The sequence below is a fragment of the Vanessa cardui genome, chromosome 9 (assembly GCF_905220365.1).
Source record: "Vanessa cardui chromosome 9, ilVanCard2.1, whole genome shotgun sequence".
Taxonomy (NCBI): domain Eukaryota; kingdom Metazoa; phylum Arthropoda; class Insecta; order Lepidoptera; family Nymphalidae; genus Vanessa; species Vanessa cardui.
In genome coordinates this window covers 2642983-2666196 of record NC_061131.1, presented here as the reverse complement: position 1 = coordinate 2666196, position 23214 = coordinate 2642983, and the positions used below count along the sequence as shown (strand labels likewise).

The 23214-nt window shown below is 32.7% G+C and overlaps 1 protein-coding gene across 3 annotated transcripts in view; it reads left to right on the top strand.

The window, feature by feature from the left end:
* LOC124532656 (protein GDAP2 homolog) overlaps nt 1-23214 on the top strand; it is a 105673-nt gene that overhangs the window by 51929 nt on the left and 30530 nt on the right. For 2 of the 3 annotated variants that reach the window (XM_047107690.1, XM_047107689.1), the window contains exons 6-7: nt 176-397; nt 8171-8321. In XM_047107690.1, the coding sequence (XP_046963646.1) occupies nt 176-397; nt 8171-8321 (373 nt within the window). The remainder of the gene's footprint in view (nt 1-175; nt 398-8170; nt 8322-23214) is intronic. The other variant, XM_047107691.1, reaches the window with a different exon arrangement.

The window sequence follows — 23214 nt, the reverse complement described above, 5'->3', positions numbered from 1 at the left end:
TATATATTTTAATTTTTTTCTTTAACTTCTGTGCACACCTACTGACTTCTCTCCTGCACTATTCTGGGTTGGCTGGCAGAAAATGCTGTAATAGCGTTAAGTCCGCCCTTTGTACATGTTTGATCTGTGCAATAAAGAATAATAAAAAAAAAAAAAATGTATTGTGTGTGCGCAGGCGCGGTGCGTCGGCACCTGGAGGGCGCGCGGCTGCCGGGCACGGTGGTGCTGGTGAGCGCGAGCGGCGCCGAGCTGTCGCCGCTGCAGGCGCTCGCGCCGCTGTACTTCCCGCGCGGCGCGCGCGAGGCGGACGCGGCGCGCTGGCGCCTGCGCGACGCCGACGCGCACCCCGAGCGCCGCATACGCATCATACACAACCCGCACTCGCACGCCGACCGAGGTACGCGACCCGTGTGCACTAACCCTTAGCCGTAACCAATGATATCCTAATGAACAGATATGTTATATCCATACTAAACAACAGAAAAAAGTGTTCCGCGCCGGGTACCGTTTATTTTAGTTTATTTTTACATTTCGTTAAAAGTAAAAAGGATAGCTTGATAAAAGCAATAAGTAAAAGGGATAACGAGATGTTTTAATTACGCAAAACGTATTACTACGTAATTATGATGTATTATAACGTATTACTACGTAAAACGACTGAAGGCAAACGTCCCAATTGGGACGTTTTCTAGTCTTCACTTTTTGCGCGTTAATAACATATGTATCTGTTTACTACAACATCATTGCCCGTAACCCTATGTCGCTCCCCGACACTTATACCACTTCCCAATCAAATTCCGTCTAAATCGATTCAGCGGTTCAAGCGATCGATGGTAACAGACAAAGTTACTTTCATATTTATAATATCAGTATCCATATCCACGTTTATGTCGGAACTCAGGTTAACTATTTAAAAAATAAATGGTATTTTGAAATAAAATAATTTGCAATGTTGAAGTAATACAAATAATAAAACATGTTAAGGAAAAATACAGTACATAGGTAGGGGGGAGAAAAATATAATTATAATGAAATTACTAAAATACTATTAATGAGTTAAGTATGTTACTACTATTTGATCGTTTGAAACCTGCGTTTTTTAAATAGAATTCCCGTTGTTGTTTTTTTTTAAATTAGATAGATAGACTGATGTTAAACGTTCATCACAGTTTATTAACATTGACGATGTAAAAATTTTGTATATGAATTTATAAGCGTTTCTTACATAACCATGGGCCAATAACCTTTGGATATGAGAAATTAAGTTCCTTATTCTTGTACACTAGCGTATTCACCCTTGAAATCGAAACACAACGCTACCAAAATGTTTATTTTTGGTGGTACCTTCACTAGCAGACTTGCAATAACCTACTACAAAGTAGAAGTATACGCTACTGAAACATCTAATCACTACATAGTATATAACAAAGTCACTTACTGCTGTCTGTCCCTACGTATGCTTAGATCTGTAAAGTTACACAACTAATTTTGGTGCGGTTTTTTCCAATAGATCGATTCAAGAGGAAGGTTTATATATATATCATATATTAGAGAAACATTGATATTATTAATAACGAGATAGAGTTTATTTAGAGATCAAAAATAATGTTTGTAATGCAGTTTGTATTGTCTAATGACATAAAATCTTTGATCGTTGTTAGACATTCTGTATTATATTTAGTATCAGCATTGCACCTGTGCGAAGCCGGGGCGGGTGGCTAGTTTAATTCGCGATTATAATTCATTTGTATACTTCTGTCAAGTAATATCCTGACTAACCATTTTTATCACAAGGATTTTATCAATGCAATGATGAACATAGATTTTCCTCGAAATAATGCGTCATAATTTTTATATGAAAAAAACATTCAATTGATTTAATCAAATGATATTATATCCACGCCCTATTTACTTGGTTTATCGGCCGTATCTTCATAAATCTAACATTAATAAGCTTGACTTATATACCTATTTTTAGAATGTGTAAAAGATTGAAAGTCTATTATAAATTCTGCCTTAATACTCATTTTGAAAATGGAATATTTCCTTGCTTATCTGTATTTTATAGATTATGGCCATTAAAATATTTTTTTCTTATTTATTACAATTTTTTTTCATTTAATTATTCAGAAAATTACATGAATTATTTATCAACTCGTATTAAATAAACTCATTTGTATGTTAAACTAGCTGTCAGTCGCGACTTTACATGCGTAAGCAAGAATTTTATCATTATTTTTATCCATAGCAATCGTTTCATTAATTTTAGTGGGAAACCGAAAGTACCAAACGTACAGAACATGCCTAATTCTAATATTATTATGATATTTCTTCAAAAACTATTATTTTTGATATAATTTGGTTAGTATAAAGTTTTTACCTGTTGAAAACGCACTGCGTTTCAAGTACCTTATCAAATTAATCAAACAAAATAAATCAATACATTTATTCAACTTTTAATAAAGAAATCTAGAATGACATCGTTCTAAATTATCATTTGTTCCTCAATAATATGTCCGGGCTTATCAGAGATACTGGTACACCAGCTTATCGGATATTGACGTATTCAGTATTATCGATCACCTTAGTCTGAGCAGTCCTCTTGAAAAATTGTGCAGTGAAATAATAAATTTGTGAAAACATGGCGCTTCCAGTCACACCAATACCGAGCGTGCATTTGAATTTGGAAATGAAAGTCCGACCAACCGGTGAGAATAAATTAGCTTGTATTATGGAAATTATGAACCTGCACAGATTAAAAATTATTTAAAATAAATACTATTTAATAATGACGTAATGCTGTATATGGTTTCAATAAGCATGCCAAAATGCCAATGCCATAATAAATTACGTGTTGTAGTAGAATTAAATGAAGTAAATCAAAAAATATAAGGCTAATATTGCCACTCTATTTGTTGATTCTGAATTATATAATTATATAGGCATAAACAAAACAAATCTTAAAAATCTATGGCAAGTTATGGTAAATGGGATTACTTTTTACTAAGAATAACTAAATAACATCTCATAAGATTTCTACAAACGTTGATTATTACTGATTTCTTGGTGATTTATAATAATTGTACTTTTATTTTATTTTTAATAGAAAAATCTTAACATTGTAACTGCTTCAAAAACACAGTTTCAAATTCGTTAACAAATTACTGTCATCTTTTGTCTATTTTGATACTTGTATTCCAATCCAAAATTCAAAATGTCCATTGTGGAATCGATGTTGGCATTGCGTTTTTTTAATGGAATAGATTGGCGGACGAGCATATGGGCCACCTGATGGTAAGTGGTCACCATCACCCATAGACAATGACTCTGTAAGAAATATTAACTATTCCTTACATCGTCAATGCGCCACCAAACTTGAGAACTAAGATGCTATGTCCTTTGTGCCTGTAGTTACACTGGCTCACTCACCCTTCAAACCGGATCACAACAATACTGCGTACTGTTGTATAGCGGTAGAATATCTGATGAGTGGGTGATACCTACCCAGGCGGGCTTGCACAAAGCCCTACCACCAAGTACCGTATACCGTATTCGTCTTCCGTTCGCATAGACACACATTGTTCTGTTATCCTTAATGTAAAATTTCTTTGTTCTTAAATCAATTCAATAACATTATCCAACAAAATAGAAACACACCTTTATACAGATTATCTGAGTCAACATTCGGTTACAACTTAATTTCGTCACTTTTTATTTTATATATTATTATATGTTGATGGATGGATGGATTGTGTGAAAAATGATATGGCTGGAAATAATGTTACTTGTGAGATGTTAGATAGGGAAGTATGAAAAATGAAAAGAATGAAAAAATGTTTATTTACAAAAAACAACATTATACAATGAAATGTCCGGTGGTACCCACACTAGGTATTCCTGTGTCGTAGGTACCTAGTGATAGTTTTACAGTATATGTTTATTATTGTCGCAGTATGTAAGAAGACATGCTGCGCCGACCCCAAGTAAATTGGGATAAAGGAAGAACGATGTTGATTATGTTATTATTATTATTATATGTTGAATGAAGTCTGGTATGTTGTTGTTGTATTTATTGTATTTAAATCAGACTTTATTAAGATTATTCCACATCGAGAATTAAGTTGCCTATTACAAAAATTGGTAAAAATAAATTTGTCGTTAAATATTTTTATATATTGCAAAATTAAATGCTCTGAACGTATATTTACATACCTAAATATATGAATTGTATTCAAAACGTCATTCTCTACGGGTCATATTATTTAATATAATAATTTAAAAAATAACATAGTGTACCATATTCGTTGGGTTTATAATTATTATTATAAAATATTTTCGTTTGTTATTTGGTTATAATAATAATATTAAAAAAACAATTACTTAAATAAATAATACTTTGTTATTACAAAATAGCTCTTGATAGTGCTAATCAATAAATGTCAAGTAGTCTGCAGTTACATATATTGTATTAAGGTAAGTGGGTGGTAGGAATTACACTGGCTCACTTATCTCACAACCGTTAACACCAGTCCTGAATGGCGGAATGTTCTATTAAAAATATGTCAATAATGCCTTATAATATATTACTTATATTAACACTGTTGTCACCCACGTGTGGAGCAAGTATTACACTCTTTTATGTTGGCTGGACACTTAACGATTGTAAATAAAGAAAAAAAAAACAAAAAATGATCGGCTAAATAGTTCAGATTTCAAAGCTTTACTGACAAAGACACCTTAGTACTTATAATATTCGATAGGATTCAATAAACATGTACTAACACGAATAATAAATCTATTGAGTTTTTTTACGAAAGAAAATGTTAAAAACGTAATACTGTATTATCTCCAGCATCATTTTATCTCAAACAAAGAAATGACTTCGCGCCATAATTTAACAAGTGCCTAAAATTTTTCGTTATCTGTATTTTACACTTAGCTGACTTAAATGAGACATTTTCGTCATCTGAATTCTGTTTTTAAATATTTCTCTCGTTAAATAAGCTGTTTCTATTTTCTTTTAAAGATTACATACAATTATACATAAAAATTAAAACTATTTTTACATAATGTCTTAGTTTATTAACGTGATGCTTTTGTCTCTGTTTGTGTTTGAAAATGATAAATCCTGCATTTGAATATGATCGTAAGTAAAATTATAATGTTATGGTGCGTGTCAAATATATTGGTTGCCTTTCTTTGTTTTTTTTTAAATGTTGAAATTCTATAAGTCAACAACTATTACACAACACTAAAATAATTTATGTTGTCAAGTGTAATAAGAAAAACTTTTATTTTGACGAATAAGCTATATAAAAACTGCAATTTTTTTGTATTATTGTATTACTGTTTGAATGATGAGTTAGCCAGTGTAACTATTAGGGATGTGACATCTTAGTTTCCAAGGTTAAAGGAATAGTTTAAATTTCTTACGGTACCCATGTGTATTAGCGGACATGACCTATTACCATCAGGTGACCCATTGACTAATCCGCCTTCCTATATCATTAAAAAACACATACATATGTCCATAAAATTATCACTACCATAACAAAAAAAAGGAAACCACCCGACCATACTCTCTCCTCATTTCTACGTCAGTCGTTATTAAAAAAAAAAAAACATTTACGACAACACAACTCTTTTATCTTATTACGCACATATTTTTATGATTGTCCTATATATATTTTTTTAATTGTACAGTAAGATAAATTTGGTGCACAGATAAGATAATACACGGCTGGAATATTAAGAATATGAAACATAATGAAAGCGTTTGTATGACAACGCAGTAGCATAACTCTTATAGAGAGAGTACCAAATAAATTGTGTCGTTTCGAGATGTCAGACGTTGATTATCGTGACCAAGATTGTGATTGCAAATACGTATTCAAACAATGTACCTTTATTTAATCGTATTTTTTGTATGCAAACAAAAACAGTATATTGATTCATCTTAAATATTCAAATTGAATAAAAGACGAGCTCTTATCTCAGAAAGAAATGGGATTGAATCGGTAATCACTACATAATTACTACATAGTATAAAATAAAGTCGCTTTCTCTGTCCCTACATCCCTATGTATGCTTAAATCTTTAAAACTACGCAACCGAATTTGATGCAGTTTTTTTAATAGAGAGAATGATTCGACAGTATTTTTTATATGGACAGTACAGTAAAGAAACAGTGATAATTTTAGAAGTTTGTAATGTGATGACGTGAATAAACAAAATCTGTAGCATATTTAGTACCCGTATTGCACCCATGCGAATCGGAGGCGGGTTGCTAGTCGTTGATAAAAATAATTAATTTGACAAATACCTTAGTCGATTTTTTTTTTATGGTATAAGTTGGCGGACGTGCCAATGGGCCACTTGATGATAAGTGGTCCCCATCACCCATAGACAATGACGCTGTAAGAAATATTAATCCTTACATCGTCAATGTGCCACCAACCTTGGGAACTAAGATGTTATGTCCTTTGTGCCTGTAGTTACACCGGCTCACTCACCATTCAAACCAGAACACAACAATACAGAGTACTGTTATTTGGCGGTAGATAACTGATGAGTGGGTGTTACCTACCCAGACGGGCTTGCACAAAGCCCTACCACCAAGTATAAATAGTAGTACTTATTTAATTTGGGCATATAACATTACTATGTATACATGTATAATAAGTAGTACACTCACACATTAGTAAGTTTTGAGAACAATGCCTTACATTTGTAGTGATATCAAAGTTGATGTGACGCAGTCTTATTTTATCAGGAAAACAAATCGTAAACTGATAGTGACAGTGCTTCCTATGAGATAGGAACGCCGCATTGCAGAATTATACTAGAGTTCGAATACATAAGCGATGGCGACTAATTAGACTTGGTTAATTTTTTAACGCAAATGTGGCTGCAGCCTTACTGTGATGACATTTCAAGGTCGCACGTCGCTTTGTCGCGCAAGCGTGTCCGATGCTTTAATACGTCATGACGCGAATTTACCTTCTATGTAGTTTTTTAGGCGGTTACGTTTTCACTGGGATCCTTTTGTTCGTTCATTTGTTGAAATAAAACTAGTTATAACGGATTTGAATCGCGTATATTAATTATTTTTAACATCCCGACGTTTCGAACACTTTACAGCGTTCGTGGTCACGGGTAGTCCACCCGTGACCACGATTCAAATCCGTTAAAACTAGTTTTATTTCAATGTGCAATAATCGCGAAAATTTAAGACAACATTATGTTCATTTGTTTTTTTTTTTCATGCTATATTGTGATTATGATAGCTATCAATCCAAATGTGTATACATATTATACATTTTATAAAATCTAAATGTATTGCTTAAATACATGTTTTTGATCTCTTATTCGTTTATTTAACTTTGGAAATTTTAATTAGATAATAGGTGGTAACGATACTAGCTAGTATCGAAAGCATATTGAAACGTAATATTTATTTATTTAATTTAAAGATAGGAAGAATCTTCCCTTTAATCAAATCAAATGTACTGTATTAAACCTAACTATAATACGTTTATTGAATCTTTAATATTTCAACTATATTATCGTTTTGTTCCATACACCGTAGTTTATACTAAAAAAAAATTCCTAATATTTTAAATTAAAGTATTAATAGTCAGCTTTAGGGAATATCTTTGACATTAAACATTATATCATCATTGATATTGTAATTGGAAATTTCAAATATATCAAGAAATCCATTAAACCATTAATATTCCAATTTACTTACTTAAATTTTCACGAAATAATGTCTTAGATCGTATAGTTATTGCAAATTGCATTACTCTATAATAATATTACATGTAACAAAAGGCTGAAAATTAATAATAAACTACCGTAGCAGTAGTTCACTGTTACGTCTACTTGGTGGTAGAGCTTTGTGCAAGCCCGTCTGTGTAGGTACCAACCACTCACCAGTTATTCTACCGCCAAATAACAGTACTCAGTATCGTTGTTTTCCGGTTTGAAGGGCGAGTGAGCCAGTGTAACTACAGGCACAAGGGACATAACATCTTAGTTCCCAAGGCTAGTGGCGCATTGACGATGTAAGGAATAGTTAATATTTCTTACAGCGTCATTGTCTATGGGTGATGGTGACCACTTACCTTCAGTGGGTTGAATGCAAAGCTAACGCGCGTGCAATTGTTAGCAGCGGACGACGACACGTCGCTGTGCGACGAGGACGCGGCTGCGGAGGCGGCGGCGGCGTTCGCGCGCGCCTGCTCGCCCGACACGCAGCTGCTGCTGCCCGCCGCGCCCGCGCCCGCGCCGCACGCCGCGCGCCGCTACCAGTCCGAGCAGTGAGTACCCGCCCTTATATCATCCATACACTACCAGTTACAACTACAAATTGGTAGACTAGACTAGACTTTACTGTTACCAATTAAATGCATTAAACGCATGCATCTTATCCGATGATTGCGGATTTAAACCCATTCAGCACCATTGAATTTTGATGTGGGTAATTTGTGTTGAAGGTAAATGTAGTGAGGAATCATTCGTATACACCTAAGCATGCCATCTAATTTCATATGTGTATCCACCGATATGATACACATTAGAGGAGCGTCTTGGATGCTGCAATCGTTCTCCTAAAAGGTAAAAGGTGCTTTTAGTCCAGCAGCTGATAATTTACAGCAACAAAACCAATTCCTTCGCTAATAGTTTTTATTAATAGAACTATTTATATAAGTAAACAAAATATTTAATATGCCTTAATTAGAGAAATCATTACTATTCAATTATAACTGTGTTTTTTTTCTAACGCCGATTAAAGCAACGTACGTCGCCTTAATGATGATATCGTGACTAAAATCTATTTTCTAAATTATAAATAACCAACCTCGAGCCGCTCACAACAGTGTTGATTAAAAATCATATCGTCCCCGTTGTGTCATTAAACCGTCACATCAGAGAGAATCCGCGTACAAATAAACCGAGAGCAAATATTTGCCTTCGACGAAACTGGCAACACATTTATCGTAAATAACTTTGAATAACAGTTAGGAGAATATCATATATTCATACACATTGTATGTAAGAATTATTTCTCTTCGATTTTGATTTTTTTTTAACATCCATAGACGTAGATACTACATATTTAGTTCTAATATGTTATCTATGGCAGAAGTAGTGAAGCTATTTTAGAGCTATATGTATAAATACTCATATTTCCCTGGTCACACTATAATTGTAATCGACTTTACCGATTTCGTTTATAAAGTATTCCCACTTTGTGGAAGCTTCTTTCTTATATAAACAAATTTTAAAAATATAGAATAATGGCAATTTTTATAATAAAAGTTAAATGAGACACTACTAGTCACAACTCACAAGATCTCCAGAGTTCGATAGACTTGATGGAAGTGGTAACAAAGAAAAGATTTTAATAAATGACTGCTTCAAGGGGGAAATATTCACGTAACTTTTTATGAATTTAAGCTCTACGAAGTAGAGGTGGTGTACTAATAAATTAATAACAATTTAAAAGAAATTCACACATAATATCGTTATGACATTTCATTCGAATTCAAATAAATTTTTATAAAAATCAGTAACTTTTAAATTATAATTATAATATCTCGAGTGTCTATTAAATTTATAATCCGTAATTCAAAAATAGTAAACATCAGTCTTGGAATTTGGAGGAAATCTTAATTTTGAATTGAATGTGGAGACTGAGAAAGACACTATTAAATAAGAAAAGAAATACAAAATAAAAATTAAGTATGGTGATCGTCGATATCTTTTTATCTGTTTGCAATCTAATCGATCAATATGTAATTACATTTATTATTCACCCAGACTTATGGTCTAATTGTTTAAGAGTATTTAAAACGACATAAGCTTGGTGTATCGCACTGAAAACACAGTTTTTCTTTATAAAATAAGCAAAGCTGAATGGGAACTGCTAGCAATGAAAAACTAATATTGAAATAGCCCTTTTTTACTCAATGCAAATGTATGTTTACACGGCACATATACTAAAATATATATAACAATTTTTGTCTTTCTGTCTGCCTGTTTGTTCTGACTAATATCTGAAACGACTGGACCGATTTTGACGGAACTTCCACTGGCAGATCACTTATATAATAAGGATTAACTTAGGATACAATAATATTTGTTTTTTGTTAAATTCAAACGCGTACAAAGTCGCAGGCCCAGCTAGTATGTAATACGCTGTTCATATATGAGAGAGAATAAATACACGTGGTCTATAATCCATTTCAGATCAACGTATCTGAAACAATAATCTATCAACAAACTATTTTATGGAACCAGTAAATAGTACGTCCAGATAGAAATGTTTCAGCGAGTCATTTTACTTTCATCTATCACCGACTATCATTTATAAATTTAGGGCGCTAGCGTTTCACTCGATCATAAGAAAACAAATCTTTCATATGTTATGTTTTCACGTCTAACCGAAACAAGAGACGTGCGCAAAACTTCAGATACGATAAAGCAATTAGCTCGGATGTACATTGAGTAGTCTGTTTTGACAGATGGCGGCCATTATCAGATAAACATTAAAAAATGCGATGTGTCCTGAAACACTCATTTGGCACGGAATTACTTTCGATATTTATGATGTACTAGTTTTTTTTTCCGGCGGATTCACTTCGTTTTATGGGTTGGTTTTCAGGTAGCTTACGTATTCATTTAGTTTTTAACAGTTTTTGTTTAAATTAGCAAAAACAAATAACAAAATAATGTTGCCTTAAATTTTCGCGATTATTACACATTTAAATAAAACTAGTTATTACGGATTTTAATCGTGTATATTAATCACTAACTAGTTTTATTTAAATAACAACATTCATACATACAATCTTTTGTCTTTTATAATATTAGTAAGGAAAAAATAACAAACAATGAAATAAATGACCGTTTGCCTATAATGTTAGGAAATCAAATTATTATAAAAAATGTGCTTTTTATTAAACCATATATCGTCGTTGCTCCTGAAAAAGTTGCTTTGTGTTTTTTTTTTTCATATTTTTCGACTTACAGAAAACCAATGAGATTCCATGTTTAATCTAAAATTAACATCCTCCATGCTTGGTGTAAGAAGTGATTTATAGAAAATTTAAATATTGTAGTATTATGATAAATTATAGTGTTAATATGGTGTGATCTTTGAAAGTATATTTCTGACGCATTACCCAAAAGTTCTAGAAATTATTAATATATTGTACCAAAATTTTCCCAAAACCCGTAACATTAACATTAACAAAGGATTTAAAGTTGCCGCCAACGCCCGTATGATTCCGTGAATACCCCAACAGTTCAGTGGGCGTCATTCATATTTGCACTCAGCTGAATATAAAACTGTCGAAAATAGATTGAATGAAAACAAACAGCGTCGAATGAAATGCGTATTTAACGAATATAGTACAAGGCCCACTTGAATCATATTTTAAGAACTTACACGAATGTAAAGGAACTTCCGTTATTTCCTGTTTAAATTTTTCGTTTCGTATTCTAGGAACGGTTTTGTCGGTATGTTAATTTGTTCTAAGATAATCTTCCCGTTATTTTCTTGAATTATAAATAAGAAATAAAAAGATTATATATAACAGTTGTAGGAACAAGACATTTCGTGTATTACATAGTCGTAAGAATTCTTGCATTTTATTTAATGATTTACATGTATAATTTTGGCCGAGATGCCCCTGTGATTAGAACGCGTGCATCTTAACCGTTGATTGCGGATTCAATCCCAGATAAGCACCACTGAATATTCATGTGCTTAATTTATATTCATAATTCATCTCGTGCTCAGTGGTGAAGGAAAACATCGTGAGGAATCCTGTATGTGTCTAATTTCATAGAAATTCTGCCACATGTGTATTCCACAAACCCCCAAATGGAGAGGAGACCTTAGCCCAGTAGCGGAAAGTTTACATGCTGTTGTTGTTGTATATTATATATTTTTACTTTATTCTTTAAATTGAATAGATAGATAGAGAATTCCTTGATATAATCGATATCATTTTTAAATCTGCATGTTTTGCATATGACATGTATAAAACATCAAGCGTAGAGTTACGTACAGTACGACACAACTTAAATGTAGCATCGGCAAAATTCGTAAAATCGATCACATCCCAATTTATCTATATTTATATCTTATGTGAATATGATCTTTTATAATATCATATGACCTTAATATATTCGTCGATTTACATGCACTTGCTTCGTCGACGCAAAAATTGACGCGAGAACTATAGCGACGAATAGCGTCAAATGGCGCGATAGGGAGCTATTTCTATCGGTTGTGTAAAACGTCAGTAATCGGCTCTATTGAATTGCCGATGCTACATCAAAGTAGTGTCGTACTATATGCAATGAATTCCATTACCTTTAAACGAAATTTGTTTTTCGATTAATTGTCAATCATGAAGCAAGAACGAACCGTCCAGGATTGGAATTTGTTTTTTAGTTTACTAGTTCAATAGTGTAGATTTTCAGTAAAATGAAAACTACATAAATTATAAGGGTTCAATGTTATAACACCAACAATATGTACTTATATATATATATATATATATATATATATATATATATATATATATATATAAATTTATGCCCTTAAATAAGTATGTAAAAAAATACTGTATACAATACATATATCAAACTAGTATATGGTTTGATGTATCCAATAAAATTAGTAATGTCTCCTGCGCAGTTTACCTTTGCATTGAAATTTAAGTTTAATGTAGACAGTGTATGTGTAATGTAGAGAGATTTTATTTTTTTAATGTATAGAGAGGTTAGAATGGTCGGTCAAGACAGCTCGTCTGGTTTTCAATCATTAGTTATGCCAAACCTAGACACTAATACATTATATTGTTGTAAATGGTGTACCGGCTAATGTAATTACAGGCACAATTATATGATACATATTCAATTGCATTCAACGCTGCTTGCTAATTGTCAGTGGCTGTTGATAGAAATGACCACTTAAGTCGACGTGATTAGTCCTAAGTGTTGCTGCTGGGCATGCTATTTTTCTTCTCTGGGGAAAAATTTTGGAGTGTAATCAACACTTTATGACAAATATGGAAGAATTTTATCAGATCCAATCAGTTGCCACCACTGTTCTTCCTTGACCGTCGAGCATGACATGAACGTAATCACTTATACCGTAGAAGTGCAGAACAGGCCTTGATAAGCGTCATTTAGAAAGAGAACTTCAGCTGGGTTTAGTGACGATGTAAGCAAACTTACTAGGAGCGGGTGGAAATTGCTGAAATTCGAACTCAATAGTGCCAATTCGATAGGCATATGTCCAGTAGTCAATTAATTTAGGATGATAATAACAGGGCCCTAAATGCTCTTGAGTTTGGGCACATTTTCTCCAATTCCATCTTCTTCTTTCGAATGTCAAATCAATGATGAAAGAAAGAGATATATCATTGTCAATAAAGCATAGTTTATATGTGAGACCGTAAAGGAATTACTGAATATAATATAGTGTGTACGGCGTAGGTATTCTGTGAATATTAATTGTTGATGCCTCATTACTATATCCGCCGACGCTCGTTGAATCAGCATATCTTGCATGCTCTTGTCTATTCTTGTACATCGATTATCTTGTATGTCTTATAAAATGTACCAACGTCAAGTTTATTATATGTTAATTAGTTTAAGTTGAATTTATCTTCCTTGTTTATTTTGTTAGTGGCGTCATATTAACGAGTATTTTTTTTTTAAAATGCTAGTTGTGTGGTTAGTTTTAAATGGGCTTAAGTAACACATAGTCTACAAATAAAAAGCTATTCAAATAGGTACATATAAAATAGATTGTACATGGACTTGGATTTGGGGCACATGTTACATATTCACACACAAAATCAAATATTTGTTCGAATGTCATTTTTAACTAACTTGAAAGAATAGGTTATCAATTCGGTTCTAATTTTTGTTTATATCTCTTGAGAAATATGTCTCTTATGAACAAATTTGGAATAATAGTTTTTTGTTTAAGGAGTATTTTCCTTTCAGTCTCCTTAAAATTTGGTTTTTACTATTATTTGATAAAAAATTATATTAGACCTGTCTGTACTATCAATTTCATAGCATACAGCTACGAGCAGCCTGCCTTTTTTTTTCTTTACGCACTTCCCCGATGTGATGGAAAATGGGGGGGGGGGCACTCCCCGGTTTCCTGGACGCCGAGTGCGCCCAGGTCCACCGGGTTTACCCACTAACAAACCAGCGGTAACCACCAAAATCCTATTACCTACCTGGTACCTATGTCAGGTCGCAGATTCGATAACTCCTTGGGCGTTTATCCTCCCAGCATAGCACAAGCTTTAAAATTAACCATCTACTTCAATAGAGCATTTATAAATAATTAATTCATAAATAATTTATAATTGCAATACTAAAAAAAAACCAAAAGAATTTTTAAAAGTAACAAAAAGAATTAAAACAATCATAAAACTGTAAACGGGTCTTTATCTGTGATATAATAAAATATACCAACCAGTATTAGTTATGTATATTACCACGATTTAACATTGCTTTTACGAAGTTTCAAGGTTATCTGCTATCAATTTAAACAAACAAATGAGTTTTCACGTGAACAAAACGTAAAGTTTTTACGGGGAAATAACGATTTATTTAAATTAGGAAATGTTCTTTCAGCCTTGTATAATATAGCCGCGCTGATATATTCACTATACTTCAAGGCGGTTCGAAGTTTATTTAGACATTTGTGTATATTGTTAGGACTACTATTCGCGAGAATTATGGATATAGTTGTACGTAGTATATAATAATACTGAAGAGTTTTTATGTTTGTAGGCTTTCTAATCTTAAGATTTGTCAGCTGAATTTTATTTTATAATATCGGTACTACCCAAAAACAAAGGTTCTGGAGTTATATATAATGAAGGTGGAATCTCTCGTTGCTAGTTAGTTAAATATAAGGCAATGAAAAGTTCAAAGAAACAGATTATTAAACATTCGATACAAGATTTTGTAGATGATAAAAAAGCGTGGAATTAATACCTGTTGACTTCCAGGCAGGATACATTACATACATATATAATTGTATTTAACTAATATGACTATTTTTTAAATGTTGTTTAAATGAAAAAAAAAAATACAGACGAATTGATAACCTCCTCCCTTTTGAAGTCGGTTGAAAAGAGTAACTAATTAGTTTCTTGCCGGTTCTTCTCGGTAGAATCTACTTTCCGAACTAGTTGTAGCTTCACTTAATTGTAAAATGACGTTTCAAAAGTGCTTGTAAAAGCCTACTTAAATAAAGTTTATTTTGATTTTGATTTTTGATACGTGCTGCTTGCAATATTTCAATTAGGCGCAGAACTGACGGCTTTAAATACTTTGTATCACTGTACTGCATCCGGACTGAACTAAAAATAACTTAAAAAAACTCTTCACAAAGAATCAAAGCCAAAGTCAAAAATCTTTATTTAATACTAGTAGTAGCCACGGCTTCCCTCGCGTTTTAGAGTGTCGGTTATCATGTGTCAGGCAAAAAAGTAACCTACGTCCTTTTTTGGAGTTCATCGTGAAAAAGCGACAGACAGACAGTTTCGTTCACATTTATAATATTTATATAGATAAACGTTTCCATGAACCGAGAAGAACCGGAAAAAAAATTCAATGCGTAATTCGCACTGAGTTTTTATCGTCGTTTGTTTCAAATGTCATATTTCACAAATATTATTTACAAACTATAACAAAAATATATACTTTCGTTATATGAGAGCCTGAAGAACATCTCATTCCCAAGGTATGCAATCTACTAAGGAGTCATTAGTTTTTGTAATTGGCACACCCTGGCCTGCAATCTCGGGATGCAGTCATAAAAGTTACCCATGACCAACGTAGTTGACTAATTTGCAAGGTTGCAGAGATAACATTAGTACTGTGACCTGATTATAATTTATCAGCCCTCTCTAGTAAAGCGATATTTGTAACCGAAACGCTAAAGTACCCTTTATATTTAAAGTTCATGAAGTTTACAAAGTATAATACGAAGCCAACAATGATAATTTACCACAGTAAAATCTTTTAAGGAAAATAAAGTTATTAGCATTAAATAGTTTTATCCTGTATAAATAACATTTGAATGATCTGAAGATTTTTATAATACCTATTGTCCGCGAGACGTTGATTCTTATCTCGAAGTTATGGACTTGCTATTGTTTATAATATTTTAACGCGAAACCTAATGTATTCTTCGTAGTATACATTAAACTTGTTAAAAGTGAATTATGCATATTTTGAATTTGAATATCGAATAGAATGGTTAAAAAAGGAACCTATATTCATCCTTGTTTGTTCAGGCTTGCTTGATAGCAGTTTTTATCAAATTCAGTTCCGGGATTTGGATGTGAAAGAGATAGATAGACAGAGTTACTTTCGCATTTATAATCACTACATCATCAGTACACAGTATAAAATAAAGTCGCTTTCTCTGTATCCTATCCTACATCCTTACGTATGCTTAAATCTTTAAAACTACGCCACGGATTTTGATGCGGTTTTTTTTTAATAGTTAAAGTGATTCGAGAGGAAGGTTTTTGTATATAATACATAGAAAATGTAGTAAAGAAACGCTGTTAACTTTAGAAGTTTGTACCTAATGTGATGTCGTAAATAAACAAATTCTGTAGTATATTTATTAATCAGTATTGGACCCGTGCGAAACTGGGGCGGGTCTGTAGTATAAGCATAGATGTAATACGAAAATATGGATGAAATAAAATTCGTAAAAAATGTGACCTAAGGGAGGCTTGCTATATGCGTGTAGGGATTGACAGGATATTTTAACAAAATGGAATTAGTATAAGCCAGTGTTGATGATAGCAAAACCTAAACCTTAATCTTAAAATCACATCAAAAATTATCTTATGTAGAATTATGGTATGGCTTAGGTACCCGTCTGTATTAATACCGTCCACTTGAGGTTGTATTGTTTTATTTTTATTTGATATATAGATATCCAGAAGTGTAATTATGTACACTTCACGCGAAAACTTTGACGACACCCTTATCGCGTCGAGTAAATATTGTAACCAGGCGAACAAAGGCTGTATAGTCATTAACATTTTGAATTATATTTTTGTCTGCCATAAAGTAAATCTTACTTGATAGACTAGTGGTTGCTTATGAAGTCCCGAAATTCATAGACCCTGAAAATCTTAACAATAGGCAGTTGCCAATTTTACGTTAACTTCCCTTAAGATGCCTATTCAAAACACAAGAGGCGTAAAGGAAAATGAAAACGAATTTGGCGTGATATCGTTGATAACTTGAGACATCTATGATATTCAGAATTTTGACCAAAACAATGGGTTCACAAGGAAAATTATGTTATAATACCAATGATGACGTCGTTGGAACTTTGGAAGTAAAATAAAAGTAGATATTAGTAATTAAATGGAATATCGTTGTTCGTTTGTTATTATAAATGTCGCCCCGGCTTCGTTCCTTTTTAGGATTGGTCATGGAGTGAACTCCATAGGCGACTTTTTTATGCGTGGCTTACTTCATTCTAAAAGTAAGCAAAATTGGTTCCGTAACTGTTACAAAGCAACGGAGACAAAGATACAGAGTTACGGTTGCACTTGTAATATTAGTATAGATGGATTGTTCGTAGTGTACAATACAACACAGATATTATCAAATCGCATGGAATACTTAAATCTGAGCTTTGTTTAGCTTCATTCCTCCTTCGATTGGAATAGGCTACACGTTTTGTTCCTATCCCCCTCCACCTCTCTCCTGCACAATCGGATTACCGTCCCACCACACTGTGACAACTGTGTTAAAAAATTTAAGCCAACGGTGTTTTTCCACTGCTGCTCCGTAATGTATACCAACTTTGTATAGTTGATAGACTAGGGCATAGTGTTATTATTTATAGTATACTAATCGTCTTGCGTTTTAGGGCTTTCTTTGACAGGTTTGATCGGTTCATCCTCGAAAGTGTAATAGAAAGACAGACGTACTTTTGCCTTTATAATAATAGTATCGATATCTAAAAGAAGTCGCCATACCGTCAATATGTACGGTTAACTAACAAGCATAGCTACGTGTTCAAGTGAAAATGTATCTAAAGAACCGAACATAAGAAAAACGATATGAAAAAACGAATTGTGAAGCCTTTTAGTGATGACGTGTCACTAGAAGTCGTTTTCAATTAGTTTTCAAGAGAACTGAAGGCCGCTACAATATCCGCGTCCCACTTCGAGCGAACGTCGGAGATAGGCTTCTTTGTTAAATAGTTCTCTATTGAATATCATTCGCTTATAAACAGGACATCAGAACATGTCTGAGCGTGTCGTTTTCATCTCCTGCTACAGTATTATGTTTTGTATTGATTCTTGGTCTTACATAAATCCACATATCTATTTTCACTGTTGTTATTGTTCCTCTGTCAAAGAAGTAGTTTAGTAATTAAACAAAAGAGCATCATGTCATCATCAGATGCTTTTCAAGTTTTTCTACGAGAGATTTATTTATAGCATTTTTTTTATTTTTAGTAAATACCTCAATCTCAATTGATATAAACGTAAAGTTCCTTTGGAGATTGTTTTATATGTAACATGTTGTTTTTCTAATTTTGGAAGCAACTAATTACACGACTGATTTGTTTTAGAAAACAAACATAGTTTGACCTATTTTAACAGAAGTACGCAGTAGGTCCGCGTGAAAGTAGGATGGTGACGAAGGGCCATTTTTACCATAAATACGTTTTAGCAGAATTAGGATCGATGAAGGCATTTCAACTCAAATGACATTCAATTTTCAGTGTTGTGTTTTAGGCATATAGCAATTTGACCGAATTCAAAGTTTAAACCTATTCTGTCGAAACTAATTGTACCATTATTAGTCGAATTCTATCTGTATGAAATCAAACGGCGTATTTCAAATACACACATTACATATTTCTTCAAATATGTTAATTCGATAAAAAATATAAAGCATTTAGCTGAACCCGCGCGAAATATTGAAAACATTTACTTAATCACAATTAAACTAGAGGTAAATTAAAGAAATCCTATTTTCCTATGTTCTTCTCTAGAAATGAAACATTCTCCGTAACAAACTTCATCGAAATCGATTCAGTGGTCTAAGCTAAAGATCTAATAGATAGTCTTTCGAATTTATAATAGTAAAATAACTGAATTAATGGCAAATTTGTCGCACCTTGCGAACGGCTTATTTTCAGCAGTGGAAGTAGTACTACTAGTACTAGTACTAGTACCTACTAGTTAACTGATGATGAATACCAGCTTTAACAACAAACACTGTTGCTACTGCTTCAAGAACAATAATCATTACTTTTATATCAAATAGAATAGAATAGTCCCTTCAGTTACGAATTATGTCCTAAAAAATATTTTAATATTTTCTTACGCGCCCTACCTACCTTCAATGTAAAAAGGTGAGAAGTAAATTGTATATAGAAAAGAAAATTTCGACGTATGATGTCGACGTCGAAATATATAACGATGTCGAATATATACTCCTTTCCACGTTGAAATGTTATAAAATAATTTTGCTTCTAAGTTTATTCTTTATGCTGGTTGATTATGTTCCAAGAAAAACAAATATTTGCCATAATATAATCTATCGATATCTAAAAGAAGTCGCCATACCGTCAATATGTACGGTTAACTAACAAGCATAGCTACGTGTTCAAGTGAAAATGTATCTAAAGAACCGAACATAAGAAAAACGATATGAAAAAACGAATTGTGAAGCCTTTTAGTGATGACGTGTCACTAGAAGTCGTTTTCAATTAGTTTTCAAGAGAACTGAAGGCCGCTACAATATCCGCGTCCCACTTCGAGCGAACGTCGGAGATAGGCTTCTTTGTTAAATAGTTCTCTATTGAATATCATTCGCTTATAAACAGGACATCAGAACATGTCTGAGCGTGTCGTTTTCATCTCCTGCTACAGTATTATGTTTTGTATTGATTCTTGGTCTTACATAAATCCACATATCTATTTTCACTGTTGTTATTGTTCCTCTGTCAAAGAAGTAGTTTAGTAATTAAACAAAAGAGCATCATGTCATCATCAGATGCTTTTCAAGTTTTTCTACGAGAGATTTATTTATAGCATTTTTTTTATTTTTAGTAAATACCTCAATCTCAATTGATATAAACGTAAAGTTCCTTTGGAGATTGTTTTATATGTAACATGTTGTTTTTCTAATTTTGGAAGCAACTAATTACACGACTGATTTGTTTTAGAAAACAAACATAGTTTGACCTATTTTAACAGAAGTACGCAGTAGGTCCGCGTGAAAGTAGGATGGTGACGAAGGGCCATTTTTACCATAAATACGTTTTAGCAGAATTAGGATCGATGAAGGCATTTCAACTCAAATGACATTCAATTTTCAGTGTTGTGTTTTAGGCATATAGCAATTTGACCGAATTCAAAGTTTAAACCTATTCTGTCGAAACTAATTGTACCATTATTAGTCGAATTCTATCTGTATGAAATCAAACGGCGTATTTCAAATACACACATTACATATTTCTTCAAATATGTTAATTCGATAAAAAATATAAAGCATTTAGCTGAACCCGCGCGAAATATTGAAAACATTTACTTAATCACAATTAAACTAGAGGTAAATTAAAGAAATCCTATTTTCCTATGTTCTTCTCTAGAAATGAAACATTCTCCGTAACAAACTTCATCGAAATCGATTCAGTGGTCTAAGCTAAAGATCTAATAGATAGTCTTTCGAATTTATAATAGTAAAATAACTGAATTAATGGCAAATTTGTCGCACCTTGCGAACGGCTTATTTTCAGCAGTGGAAGTAGTACTACTAGTACTAGTACTAGTACCTACTAGTTAACTGATGATGAATACCAGCTTTAACAACAAACACTGTTGCTACTGCTTCAAGAACAATAATCATTACTTTTATATCAAATAGAATAGAATAGTCCCTTCAGTTACGAATTATGTCCTAAAAAATATTTTAATATTTTCTTACGCGCCCTACCTACCTTCAATGTAAAAAGGTGAGAAGTAAATTGTATATAGAAAAGAAAATTTCGACGTATGATGTCGACGTCGAAATATATAACGATGTCGAATATATACTCCTTTCCACGTTGAAATGTTATAAAATAATTTTGCTTCTAAGTTTATTCTTTATGCTGGTTGATTATGTTCCAAGAAAAACAAATATTTGCCATAATATAATCTATCAACCTCAACAACGTTACTGAAATCTAGATAAAATGCTAAAGTGATGTCCTATTCCGTGTGACCTTCAAGCATCTTAAATATATACTAAACTGTATCTAGATTTACACGAAATCCTTTTCGATAAAAGCATCTTCCAGCTATGACAAATATGGAACATATTTTTTTTTTATTATAACTTAATAAATAATTATGTATATTATATGCAGATTGCCAGAGTGCAGAGTGCATATTATATCAGATGTTTTTACATAAGCTAGCCAACCTTTCTCACAAATCGCAATAGTATAAGGAGAGATGATGTACAAGCATCTCTGCTTCTCAAGCTACAGGTGTATTTATATCTCTTTCTAAATTAATATCTCTTTCTCTCAATTCTCGTTCTATCTGACGGATGGTCTTTATTGAGCGAACGTCAAATTAAAAAAATAAAAATATATATTTTTTTTTATTTGTAAAAAGTTTTTACTCAAAAATAATCTTAGAAAAAATAAAAATTTGCAGTAGGGAAAAGTTGACATAAATGTCACGACGACCTTACTCCTGGTCGACTGTTATCCCTTATCATTAGAAAAGAAAAATGTTACCTGAGTTATTTTCTGGGGGCGTCATAAACGTGCTCGGAATACGATAAATAAAATTTTAACAAAAAGAAAAACCGACTTCAAACAAAACACTATTTTAAAACAAATGAATATGCACGAAAAAGTAATAAAAATAATTGCGTATTCAACATATTTTTTAGAGTCTTCCTAAGTTAAATGAAATGAAAAATATTAGACTACTTAAAAGTCGATTAACGATTATATCATGTAGTTATAGTTATTGGTATATTTGGAGCCGGTGTCAGCCACGGTGCCCTTGCCCCAACAATCAAAAGAAAGAAGAGATACGAGCCCCTTGATTGATCCAGAATATTATTGTGTAAAAGGTAATTTGTAAGAAACATATTTCTTAAAGTATTCTCGTATTGTTTTTTGATAGATATAGTATAGGGTTGGCTGACACCGACTCCAAATATAACAATAATTATAACTACATGATATAATCGTTAATCGACTTTTAAGTAGTCTAATATTTTTCATTTCATTTAACTTAGGAAGACTCTAAAAAATATGTTGAATACGCAATTATTTTTATTACTTTTTCGTGCATATTCATTTGTTTTAAAATAGTGTTTTGTTTGAAGTCGGTTTTTCTTTTTGTTAAAATTTTATTTATTTTTTGATTTTAAGTGAAGCTGATGTTGACTAACTATTTTTTTTAATACGGATAGATTAAGCGTTCCGTTTATATGAGTCAGAAAACACTACGAGGACAATTTCAAAGGAAACTTGCGAATAAAGCAAAAATAGACTTTCGAAAATGCGGATTTAATACGTCACGCGGCGTTAACTACAAGGATCCCTCGAAAGAGCTGTAATCGAACTCAGCAAAAAAACTTTGAAAAAGACCAACTATATTTCGTACATCATATGACATCACATCACATACACAAAATTTGATTAAAGATAGTAAGAAATTCTGCCCCATATCGCACCCTAACTGCGAGCCGCATAGGAGTTCCATCACTACATAGTATAAAACAAAGTCGCTTTCTCTGTCCCTATATCTTTAAATCTACGCAACGGATTTTGATGCGGTTTTTTTTAAAATATAGTGTGATTCAAGGCGAAGGTTTGTGTATATAATACATGAACAATATAGTAAAGAAACACTGATCATTTTAGAAGTTTGCGATGTGATGTCGTATATAAACAAATTCTGTAGTATATTTAGTATCAGTATTGCACCCGTGCGAAGCCGGGGTGGGTAGCTAGTTGATTATAATATTCGACTATGATAATTACATAAACATAACCACATTACGGAAGGTGACTCAAATATCCAAATAACCTATAAATAAAAGATTCGACCGAGTATCGCTAACGTGCTCCTCAGAATTGTTCCGTTCCCTTCCGTT